Below are 12,547 nucleotides of genomic sequence, written 5' to 3'. Positions count from 1 at the left end.
TTTTGTCATCTCTAAAATTCATTGTAAAATTAAAGCGTATATGACTTAAAACATGCCGTCAATTTCACCATCTTCATTGACTTCTATATTCATGAAACCACAGTGGGTTGGTAAACCTGGGATGGTTTGAATTTCAGCAGCCAAAGCGTATAGATAACCTGCACCAATTGATGCTCTTACATCTCTAATTGGAAATGTAAAGTCTTTTGGAACACCCTTTAAGTTAGCATCATGAGATAAAGAATATTGAGTTTTAGCAATGCAGATTGGTAAATTGCCGAAACCAAGTTTGGAATAAAGATCAATCTTCTTTTGTGCAACGTCTGTAAACTCAACATCCTTAGCACCATACATCTTTTGAGCGATCGTCGTTATTTTATCCTCGACTGATAAACCGTCAGTAGCGTATAAAAATTCAAAATCTTTGTTGCTGGTTTCTTCTGTGGCCTTTATAACACCTCTTGCTAGATCAATTGCACCTTCACCACCTTCTTCCCAGTGGTTGGAAACAATGGCATCAACTGCGCCAGCCTTAATAGATTCTTCTCTGATAACTTCATGCTCCGCATCAGTGTCAGAAGACATTTTGTTAATTGCAACGACTACTGGTAAATTGTACTGTCTAGCATTTTCAATATGTTGAGCTAAATTAGCACAACCTTTTCTTAACAATTCGGTATCTTCGTTTAAATATTCACTTGGTAATGGAGCACCAGCCCTCACTTCAGGACCGCCACCGTGAACCTTCAATGCTCTAACAGTTGCTACAATAATAACAACATCAGGAACTAGACCAGAAGCTCTGCATTTAATATTCAAAAATCTTTCACCACCCATTGTTAAATCAAAACCAGCTTCTGTAATGACATAGCCATACTTTTCATTCTTTGTCTTCTGTGGTAATGATGGATCTACACCAGCTAATTTCAAGGCCATTTTATCAGATAATACAGAATTAGCACCAATCGAGATATTAGCAAATGGACCAGCATGAACAAAAACAGGAGTACCTTCTAAAGTTTGCATAATATTTGGTTTAATTGCATCTTTTAGTAAAGCAGTCATGGCACCAGCACATCCTATATCTTCACATGTGATTGGAACACCAGCTTTAGAAGTACCGATAACAATCCTGCCTAAACGCTCTCTCATATCCGATAAGGAATCAGATAATGCCAAAATTGCCATACATTCGGAAGCAACAGAAATATCAAACCCAGTCTTTCTAGTAAAGCCACGTTCAGTAGGAGCTTCACCGACTGTAATTCCTCTTAAGAATCTGTCATTACAATCGACAACTCTTCTCCAAGTAATTGTTTCTGGATCTATATTTAATCTGGCAAAATTAGTTATTTCTTCCTCTGTTAAGTCATCCGGATTGGTCTTATCAATACCCAATTTCTTCAATCTTCTTAGCATAGTAGGGGTGAAAGTTCTGACACCATTTTTGGCTGGTACTAAGCGCTTATAAAGAGGACCATCTTTTTGAGTGGACTCATGGAACATTCTTGTATCAATTGCAGCGGCTAACAAGTTATTAGCCATTGAAATAGCGTGGATATCACCAGTAACATGTAAATTGAAATCATCCATTGGAATGACTTGTGAATAACCACCACCAGCTGCGCCACCTTTGATACCAAAGGTTGGACCCATAGATGGTTGACGAACATTAGCAAAGACAGTTTTATTCAAATGGGCACCCAACGCCTGTGCCAAGCCTACTGTAGTGGTAGATTTACCTTCACCTAATGGAGTAGGTGTTATACCAGTGACTAAAATATATTTACCATTCTCTTTATCCTTTAAACGATCTAAAATCTTTAAACTAACCTTAGCTTTTGTTGAGCCGTAAGGTTCTAATTCAGAAGGTAAAATACCAGCTTCATAGGCAACATCTATAATTTTCTTTGGTTTTTGGTTTTTTGAAATTTCAATATCAGAAGGAACAGGTTTAACTTTTTGCAAAGGTAATGCTTTAAATGGTCTTAATTTACCATTCAATTTTTCAACTCTTTGCGCTGATAATAAAGTGTTTTGTAATAACATTGCGACAGTCATTGGACCAACACCGCCTGGGACTGGAGTAATCAATTTGACGTGTTTTATCGACTCGTGAAATTCAACGTCTCCGACATATCTAAATCCTACTTTCTTAGTAGAGTCGTCTACAAAATTGGTACCGACATCGATAACAACACAATCAGGACTTGCGTCCTTGAACCATTCACCTTTTACAAATTCTGGTCTACCAATTGCCACAACGACTATCCCAACATCCTTAAAACATTGTTGAATATCTTTTGTCTTTGAGTGGGCAATGGTCACTGTAGAATCTTCAGCCTTCAATAGTGCAGCAATAGGAGAGCCGACGATGTCAGATCTACCTATAACCAAAGACTTTGTCCCCGAGATGTTTACATTAGATCTCTTCAACAACTCGATGATCCCCTTTGGAGTACAAGGCAAGAAATATGGATTCCCATTTCTCTTGTTCAATTCCCCTATATTATAATTGCCAAAACCGTCAACATCCTTTTCTGGCTTGACCCTAGATGTGAACAAATCTTCATCGAATCCCTTTGGCAATGGCAGTTGGATAATAATACCATTAACCTCTGGATCTTCGTTCAAACGATCGATGCTCTGCAACACTTCCTCCTGCGTGGTACTCTCGCTGAAATGCAAGTACTCCGTAGCAATACCGACCTCTTCAGCAGCTTTCAATTTCATTCTAACATATGTCAATGAGTCCTTACGGTCAGAGACCTGAATAATAGCCAACAGCGCCTTAAATGCAGGATTCTCACCCTGGATCTTGGTAATCTGCTCCCTAATTTCGCCACGCACTTCGGCAGCAATATTTTTACCGTCAATAATCTGACCAGTCATTGTCGTATCTGGCTTCTTTCTTTCACAGTGATCCTATATATACGTGTGGATATATAGCAACCAATTCAACAGTCTACGTTTTCTGTTGCTGATTTATTATGTTCTTTTGTTTGAGAGTCATTATTACACTATTTATATACTTTATACTTTATAGAGTATATAGATTTTATTTTATTTTTACCGCTTAGCCCTTTCTAAAATTTAAGGAATTGAGTTCCTCCCGCATTAACGCCATTTTAGGTGCGCACCCGTGACATCGTGTACCATTTCGCGTTAAAAACGGGCACGCACACGCACACACCGCTGAGATGGCGGTGTAGACTAAACAGAGTCAACTTTCCTAAAAAAGAAAATCACGTGTTATTAGCGATTTGCACGTGACCAGAAAGAAAGAATTGTGACTCTCTTTTGGTGAAGAGAGAGGGAAGACAACGCCTCATCCCAGCTCATCATGAACAACAACAACAACAGGTATATCAGATATAACTAGTCTTGTGGATGGTAGGACTTGCTAGTAATTGAATTTCAGTTGCACTCTGTGTAGAAAAAATTGCTTATATGAGCGTGTGTGCATCGCCTAATCATTTACCAGGACCATAGATCAGGCTCGTAATCGGCAGTAACATTGGTATCTGTTCCATAGAGGTCTTGCCACAGGTTGAAACCACCTCTTAGGATCAAAATGTTATATACAGACAGCTTGTCATCCGGAAGGTAGCGCAGGAACTTCATCGCCGCAGCAGGTCCTCTTTGTTGTGATTGTGCACAATGGAACACAACATTCATTATATTGTTATCAGTCTCTACGGTGACGTCCCTTCTGGAGGTTTCTAGCTTGTGGAACATTTCATCCATTAGAGCTTCACCTTCTTCGTAATGTTTCAACTTGCTATAAGGGTAATTCCAGCAACCTTTGATGTGACCTCCAATGTAGTCGGATCCACGAGCATCTATCACTTGAAACTTTTGACCTAGTTGCGTTTTCTGTCCATTCTGCGTTATCCATTGATGTAACACACTGGGTTCGATGTACTTGATATTAGAAACGTTCCGTTGCATCTTTCTTTGTTACCAAGCGTGACAGTACTTTTGTTGCAATTTCACTAACTCACACATGCTTTCTTTATAGATAACTTCTAAGCAGCCATCACTTACAAACCGTTCTTACCTGTGTTGTGAGTGTCTCTCTCTCTCTCTCTCTCTGGCAACGTAGATTAACAACAGTAGCTGCTTCTCAGAATCCATCTCTAAAGTCCGTCGCAGGCCCGCCTATTTTTCCAAAGGGAATTCTCAGCGGCGTCTTAGTTCTTCTCTGCCTACAGGCAGCCGGCAAAGGGACAGTCGGTCTACGTTTGAAGAAAGCGCTAGGCAGGGTTCTTCTCTTGTGAGCCTATCGCGACCGTCCCGGCTAGACAGAGGGTTCTGTCAGGACTATATTTAACCCAAAAGGAGAATAAGCCAAGGCTTTTTACTGAAATATTCAATTGCAATGATTACTCATTCTATTAAACAAATCAGCTTTACGAAACCCTTGACTCATGTTAAACCATCTAATTCAGGTTGCTATGGACGTATATTTGTGTCTCTATATATATGTATATAAGAGTGTGTGTAAAAAAGTATGTTCCTGTTTCGAAGTTCTTGGTATCTAAACTCAATTGTGCTTACTTGAAAGTTCGTTAAAGACGTTGTCAAAGCATACAAGTAATAATGACTATGTTGAAAAGGTTGGCATCTGCTAGAAGTTTCAATACTTCCAAACTGCTTAGTGATGCAAAGAAATTGAATAGATACTCGTACGTGATCACCGAGCCTAAGGATCAAGGTGCTTCCCAGGCTATGCTTTATGCTACTGGTTTTAAAAACGGTGATCTATCGAAACCACAAGTTGGTGTTGGTTCTTGTTGGTGGTCTGGTAATCCATGCAATATGCATCTCATGGACTTGAATGACAGGTGTTCTAAAGCAGTGGAGAAATCAGGCTTGAAGGCTATGCAATTCAATTCCATCGGTGTCTCTGATGGTATTTCAATGGGTACTGCAGGTATGAAGTATTCTTTACAGAGTAGAGAAATCATTGCTGATTCATTTGAAACAATTATGATGGCTCAACATTACGATGCTAATATTGCCATTCCAGCATGTGACAAGAATATGCCAGGTGTCATGATGGCTATGGGTAGACACAACAGACCTTCGATTTTGGTTTATGGTGGTACTATCATGCCAGGTCATCCAACCTGTGGCTCTCCGAAACTTCCAGAAGATATTGATTTAGTTTCTGCTTTCCAGTCTTATGGTGAATATATTTCAAAAAATTACACTGAAAAAGAAAGATCTGATGTTGTGGAACATGCTTGTCCTGGTCCAGGTTCTTGTGGTGGTATGTACACTGCAAACACAATGGGTTCCATTGCAGAAGTTTTGGGTATCACATTACCAAATTCCTCGGCTTTCCCAGCTGTCTCAAAGGAAAAGTTGACCGAATGTGATAGTATTGGTGAAGCTATTAAAAATACTATGGAACTGAACATTAGACCAAGAGATATATTCACAAAGGAGGCCTTTGAGAACGCTATTACATATGCAATCGCAACAGGAGGTTCCACTAATGCTGTTTTGCATGTGGTTGCTATTGCCCACTCTGCTGGTGTTAAAATTACTCCAGATGATTTCCAAAGAATCAGTGACAAAACTCCATTGTTAGGTGACTTTAAACCTTCTGGTAAGCATGTTATGGCTGATTTGATCAAGGTCGGTGGTACTCAGGCTGTTATTAAATTCTTGTACGAAAATGGCTTTATGCACGGTGACACATTAACTGTTACTGGTGATACTTTAGCTGAAAGAGCAAAGAAAGCACAACATTTAACTGAAGGTCAAACCGTCATCAGACCAATCTCAAATCCAATCAAAAAAACTGGTCATTTACAAATCCTATACGGCTCTTTGGCCCCAGGCGGCTCTGTTGGTAAAATTACTGGTAAAGAAGGTACCTATTTCAAAGGTACAGCTAGAGTTTTTGAAGAAGAAAATGACTTTATTCATGCTTTAGAAAAAGGAGAAATCAAAAAGGGTGAAAAAACTGTTGTTGTCATTAGAAATGAAGGTCCAAAGGGTGCACCAGGTATGCCAGAAATGTTAAAACCATCATCTGCTTTAATGGGTTATGGTTTAGGTAAAGATGTTGCTCTATTAACTGATGGTAGATTTTCAGGTGGATCTCACGGTTTCTTAATTGGTCACATTGTTCCAGAAGCAGCACAAGGTGGTCCAATTGGTTTAGTTAAAGATGGTGATCAAATTGTGATTGATGCTGACAATAATAAGATTGACTTATTAGTAAGTGACGCAGAAATGGCAGAACGTAAATCTAAATGGGTTGCTCCAACTCCTCGTTATAATAGAGGTACTTTATCAAAATACCGTAAGTTAGTATCTAATGCCTCTCTAGGTTGTGTTTTAGATGCTGATGAGTAATTGATGGTGTGAACATCTAATAGAAAAGTCGTTTAAAACCAAAAAATACTTACTTTTTTAGGTGATAATTAAACAAAGAAGAAAAACTTCCGAACCAAAAACGTTAATGTAAAAATTGATTTCGAATATTGAATATTCATATCAACTAAAAAACTAGAAAGAAGATGAGAACATAACTCTAATCTTCCATAAATGATTATCAATTCATTTTTATTATTTATTATCCCAAACATTGTATATATTTTATAGAAAATATTCCACTTAAATAGCTAAGTATCTATTGATATATATAGTAATGAGAGTCCTTTGAATGGACACGATATATTTCAAATCCTGATGTTTTATCAACTGAATGAACGCTTTAGAAAATTACCTTAATTATAATAAATTAAAATAGAGTCGTGAAACTTTACTGACACATTCGAGTTAGCGACAGGCCCCTGGTGGTGGTTTAAATATTTACACGTGATCCAACGCTAAAAAAATTTTGCGATGAGCTAAGATTGAAACATCTGGATACAGTTTCAACTGCCAAATCATATTTTAAAGGTAAACTGTAACAGTAAATACCTCAAGCAACATGGCAATGCAATAGTAGCTACAATAACTAAAGTAAACTCAATAGTACCTAAATTTATAAAAATGGTTTCTGTAAATTCTGAGGCTATTTTTGTGGGAGCCAACAAACAAACTCAAGTTAGCGATTACAATAAGAAAAAGCAAACATTAGCATTCGGTGCAGGTAATCATATTGCTTTATGGAATCCAACAAATCCAGAGTTTAATGGTGTACATTGTACATTAAAGGGACATTGTTCAGAGGTTACATGCGTTAAATTTATTCCAAACTCGGAATACCTGGTATCTGCTTCCGAAGATTTCCATGTCAAGATTTGGAAGTTTTTGGATAACAACGATGTTGAATGTGTACAAACTATTACAGAACATAATAGTACAATAGTTACGTTATCGGTATTGGATAATTTGATTGCTATCGGTTGTGCAGATGGCTCTGTGTCGATTTGGGTTAGAAATTCAAATTACACCAACGGCAACGAACATTTTAAATTTGGATATAATTTAGATGTTCAAAAGGGGGTTTATCCATTAACTTTGGCACTATCTAATATATCTGCGAATAAATATTTATTGGCTTTAGGCGGTACTTCTGTACATATATTTGTGCATTCTTTTTCCCTGGAGAATGATATAATCTTGAATTGTCATCAAGTTGCCAAATTAGAAGGCCATGAAGATTGGGTAAAATCTTTAGCATTCCGTTATCAGGAAACTCCAGGCGACTACTTCTTAGCATCAGGTTCTCAAGATAGATACATAAGAGTTTGGAGAATAAGAACAAATGATTTAATAGATAATTACGATGAAGATCAAACAAAATTAACATTATTGAGTAATAAACAATATAAATTCCAGTACGATCAAAATCTAAAAGTTGCGATAAATTTTGAAGCATTAATAATGGGCCATGATGATTGGATTTCTTCCTTACAATGGCATGAATCTCGTTTAGAATTATTAGCAGCAACAGCAGATACCTCCATAATGGTCTGGGCTCCTGATGAGGCATCTGGTATTTGGGTTTGTGCCTCTAGATTAGGTGAAATATCCTCAAAGGGTGCATCGACTGCTACAGGATCAACAGGTGGTTTTTGGTCATGTGTTTGGTTCTCTAACAATGACGTCGACTATATATTAACCAACGGTAAAACAGGTTCATGGAGAGTATGGGAAACCAAAGATAGAACTTTTTGGCATCCCTCACTTGGTATATCTGGACCTGCAATGGAAGCTACGGATCTTTCTTGGTCTTCAAACGGTGATTATTTACTTGCTACATCTCTTGATCAAACAACAAGATTGTTTGCTCCATGGAAGTTGGATAACAATAATGTTGAAAGAAAAGTAAAAACATGGCATGAATTTTCAAGACCACAAATTCATGGTTATGATATGGTTTGTGTTGAACCTATCTCTGAAACTAGATTTGTCAGCGGCGGTGATGAAAAAATTCTAAGATCATTTGACTTACCAAAGGGTGTATCGGATATTATTACGAAATTTGTGGATATCAAATTTACGTCAGAATCTAATATGCCTGAAGCTGCATCTATTCCAGCTTTAGGGTTATCTAACAAGGCTACAACAGATGACAATCTTGACGAAAATGAAGAACAAGATAATAATGAAAGAGAAACTAATGACAATAAAAATATATCATATGATCTAGTTTCAGCCCTAGTCACACCCCCACTAGAAGATCAGTTACAAAGACATTTACTATGGCCGGAAATTGAGAAATTATACGGCCATGGTTACGAAATTACTAGTGTTGCAGTCTCTTCAGATCAGCAATTGATTGCCTCTTCATGTAGATCTAATAATAGACAACATGCTGTTATTCGTATGTTTGATGCAAACACATGGTTAGAGATTAAACCGCCTCTATCATTTCATGATTTAACTATTACAAGATTGCAATTTTCTCATGACTGTAAGTATTTATTAAGTGTTAGTAGAGATAGAAAACTTGCTGTATGGGAAAGAAATTTAGAAAATAATGAATTCACCTTGAAATATGAGAAAGAGAAACCACACACTAGGATTATTTGGGACTGTGTTTGGGTTCCAAAGGAATTTGGAAATTCTTTTATTACATGTTCCAGAGACAAAACAATTAAAATATGGGATTTCAAAAATGATGATTATGAGTTAATCAATTCACAAAAATTTGAAACTGCGGTTACTGCAGTAGCAGTACATCAAAGGGTTGTTGATAGTAAAATATTTATTGCAGCAGGTTTGGAAAATGGTGACATTTTCTTGTATTCCTATGGTTTAGAAGGTTTTGTTGAAATTTTGAAACTTGAAAATAAAATTACTCCAGGTGATAGAATAAACCGTTTAAGATGGTCTTCTTCTTCACTAAATAATAAAAGTCTGTTAGCTTCTGCTAGCGTTGATCATTCAGTGCGTGTATATTCTTTTGACTTATTTAATTAATTAAGATGTTGATATATGTAATTAACTAAGCAGATATGAGTATTCATTTAAAAATTATGTAATATCTTTTAGAAATTGAAATCCCAAGATGATAACCATGAGATCTTTTTCAAGTCTTCATTATTAAATCCAGTCATACCTTGACAAAGTGGAGCAAATATGATGTAAATGTAGATACAACTACCAAATAATATTAGATAAGATGGATATTTGATGTATGTTTTACTACCGCTCAACAAATAGTCGACTGTGGATGCAAACACTAACATAGAAAAATAAAGTGCAGGTAAATAATGATGAACATATGTAACTCTTCCCATTATCAGAAATGGCACAAAATGAGTGACCCATGCAATAAAAGGGAAAACAAATTGTATGGATAGCTTCCATATGTTGTTTTCATTTAGATGAATCTTTTGTCTTCTCCATTCATATAATGTATATGCCAAAATTATTATGCAAACAAAAAGTGAAGCTGTTGAAAGCCATGTATTGAATGGAGATCCAATTAAATAGTATCTGTATACATCATGAGCCCAAGTGCACATACGTAACCCAATATGTAATGTTGGCCATTCCCAAGGTTCTGATGCCAAATTATCGTATTTATCATCATCGGGAATTAGAGCATTGTTTGATGCAGCCATAGCAAAATTAATTAGAATAAAATCAGTCCAAAATTTAGATTTTGGTGGAACATAGTCATCTTCAATTTCCAGCATATCATTCCAATGATCTTCCACATTCCACCATGTCGATTTGTCACGCTTAGACCAAGAGTTCTTGCAAACAATTTCGGATTGCTTAAAACCCCAACCTGGATACGAAAATCCTGTAGAGGCTAAATAACAACCTAATTCTTGATGTCTCAGTCTAAAAAAAGTGGAAACTGGATGTATATTTTCTGAATCTTCTTGATGAAAGTCAGGATTGTTTGATTTTAATTGTTGAACGATCTCGATGATCCAATTGTCTTTTGCATCACCCCCCTCGTCAGTTCCATAACCAGAGACTTCAAAATTACCTTGTGATACATGAGAAGCCACATAGTGCGAGTGTAAATTTCTCATAGTACTTTTATGATTTAATCTGACAGTGTCACCATCCTTTACAGCTATTAGTTCTCCATTTACAGTTTTATTGTTAGAATCAAAGAATATACCATCTTCTCTAGCAAATTTAAAAGTCCATTTATTATTTTCGTCAGAAAACCCATAACCAGTAATTTGATTCTGTAATGATCCTACCGGATAAGTTTGAATGTGAGAATGTAACAGGTTTGGGCTTAAACCATGAGAACGAATTGTGACATCGGAGCCAAACATAACTGTTCTTGGACTGTTTTCAATCTGTGTCCCTTCGAGATTGACTTGAAATAATGTATTTGTTGATGCATCACCCGTTCCTGACTTATACAGTAATGAGAAATGAACTTTGAAACAATTCATATAAACTAAAAATGGTATTATTATTAAATCAATTATTCTGATCAACCAATGTTTGTAATATTTCTTTCTTGATAACGTAGCATCACATGAGAGAGCCCATAGTTCCACGATTGTGTATAACCCAACAATAACAGTTATAAATAAACCTACCCATTTCACTGAGCATACGCATCCAATGTTAATACCAGTTAAAAGCATCCATATGGACCATTGTGGTGTGAATGGTTTGTTTCTCAAATTATAAATTTTAACCATACAAGAAAAAGTTGTCATAGTAAAAAATAGTAACATTGAATCTAATAAAATAAACTTTGATAACGCAATATATGACAGTTCTAAAGTCACCATAATGGATACCAAATAAACAGTTAAAATATTAAAACCCATCCATTTGGCAGTGTAATAAGTGACTGGTGCACATAATGCACCAAATGTTGCATTGAATTGTCTCATAAACTTAAAATCTACGCCAGCAGGATAAGCTGTATTTGATTCAAAATCAAAATCACCATCAAATCCTGCTAGCCATTCACTTAATGCGATTAACATTTTACCTAAAGGTGGATGTACATCATGATAAAATTCATGTTTGATATAATATGAGCCAAATTTACCAAAATGAGCTTCATCCCAAACGACATTCTTGTTTCTATCAATTTTATAAAATCTTACTACAAAGGATAATATTGTAATAAGAAGAGGACCAAGAATTGGTTCGATTTTTACCAGTATATTGCCAAATCCAAGGTGATTTTTAGCACAAACGTTCTTTTTCTCATTTATTTGGGTTTTGTTATCGTCAATTTGATCTACCACATCCTCTTGAACATTATCTTTATTATTTCTTTTCGACAGGTCTGAAAGATTCTGATGTTCATCAAAACCTGAAGTTGTAGACTCCATAGTAACTATTAAGAGACGAAATAAAAGTTTGATGTTATCAGTTTGAAAGAACGTATCCTACATGATTCAGGTATATGCATATATAAAGATGATTGTAACTTTTGTCTATAATTTTAAATCAATTGTTTTAATTAAATTATCACAGCCTTCATTTTCCATTAGCTTTAATTTTTACAATTTAATTGTTGCTCGGTTAGTACTCTGAAGGCTATTTTCCAATTAGAAAGTAGTAAAATTAGCATATTTATAATTGATTATTGTAATTAAATTGTATAGTTTGTAGTTATCGTGAATCGAATTAAATAAAACGATACTTGATTTAATCCCTATCAATTGATTTTTTTTTGAACTAAAGAGAATCACATAGTGAATCCTATTCTAAATGACGCAAAAATATACAAAAATTATTTAGATGGTTACATGTATTATTCCTTTGAAAGACCAAAATATCTATGAAAACAGTTTACTCTCTAAATATGCATAAAATTGAAATGCTTGAATTTCTGCTAGCACAATATGCTTTGGCACTAGATAGTAACTTGATAAAAAGGTCAGGCACTAAATTATACCTTCCTTGGAACAAAAAATATTCAATTCAATTGCGAACAATGCTATCTTTAAGGTTTTTTTCCAATGATATAACACATTTTTGCTTCTGATATGCTTATAGATCCATAGTTAACGACAAGGTTAAGCATGTCGAAATGAAATGAGATGAGGTTGCTTCCACTTTGCATCAGAAATCTTTCGGCCGAGAAATATCAGTAATAGACATTGCGAATAATGTCAGTAATAAGCATCTG

At 35.8% G+C, this 12,547-nt stretch overlaps 5 protein-coding genes across 5 annotated transcripts; 2 read left to right on the top strand and 3 right to left on the bottom strand.

The window, feature by feature from the left end:
• Positions 1–45: 45 nt before the first annotated feature.
• Positions 46–2,892, bottom strand: ADE3 (trifunctional formate-tetrahydrofolate ligase/methenyltetrahydrofolate cyclohydrolase/methylenetetrahydrofolate dehydrogenase ADE3; the record flags this gene model as incomplete). Its single annotated transcript, XM_003683945.1, has 1 exon — positions 46–2,892. The coding sequence occupies one exon, from the start codon at positions 2,890–2,892 to the stop codon at positions 46–48; it is 2,847 nt and encodes a 948-aa protein (XP_003683993.1).
• Positions 2,893–3,477: 585 nt separating this feature from the next.
• YCH1 (phosphatase YCH1) lies at positions 3,478–3,951 on the bottom strand (the record flags this gene model as incomplete). Its single annotated transcript, XM_003683944.1, has 1 exon — positions 3,478–3,951. One exon carries the CDS (start codon positions 3,949–3,951, stop codon positions 3,478–3,480), a length of 474 nt encoding a protein of 157 aa, XP_003683992.1.
• A 651-nt stretch (positions 3,952–4,602) lies between these two features.
• Positions 4,603–6,372, top strand: ILV3 (dihydroxy-acid dehydratase ILV3; the record flags this gene model as incomplete). The annotated part of the gene is made up of 1 exon (XM_003683943.1): positions 4,603–6,372. One exon carries the CDS (start codon positions 4,603–4,605, stop codon positions 6,370–6,372), a length of 1,770 nt encoding a protein of 589 aa, XP_003683991.1.
• A 642-nt stretch (positions 6,373–7,014) lies between these two features.
• ELP2 (Elongator subunit ELP2) lies at positions 7,015–9,393 on the top strand (the record flags this gene model as incomplete). Its single annotated transcript, XM_003683942.1, has 1 exon — positions 7,015–9,393. One exon carries the CDS (start codon positions 7,015–7,017, stop codon positions 9,391–9,393), a length of 2,379 nt encoding a protein of 792 aa, XP_003683990.1.
• A 68-nt stretch (positions 9,394–9,461) lies between these two features.
• PMT6 (dolichyl-phosphate-mannose-protein mannosyltransferase PMT6) lies at positions 9,462–11,744 on the bottom strand (the record flags this gene model as incomplete). Its single annotated transcript, XM_003683941.1, has 1 exon — positions 9,462–11,744. The coding sequence occupies one exon, from the start codon at positions 11,742–11,744 to the stop codon at positions 9,462–9,464; it is 2,283 nt and encodes a 760-aa protein (XP_003683989.1).
• Between the last annotated feature and the right edge of the window lie 803 nt (positions 11,745–12,547).

This window comes from Tetrapisispora phaffii, chromosome 1 (assembly GCF_000236905.1).
Source record: "Tetrapisispora phaffii CBS 4417 chromosome 1, complete genome".
NCBI classification, from domain to species: domain Eukaryota; kingdom Fungi; phylum Ascomycota; class Saccharomycetes; order Saccharomycetales; family Saccharomycetaceae; genus Tetrapisispora; species Tetrapisispora phaffii.
This window is presented reverse-complemented; position numbering and strand designations above follow the sequence as displayed.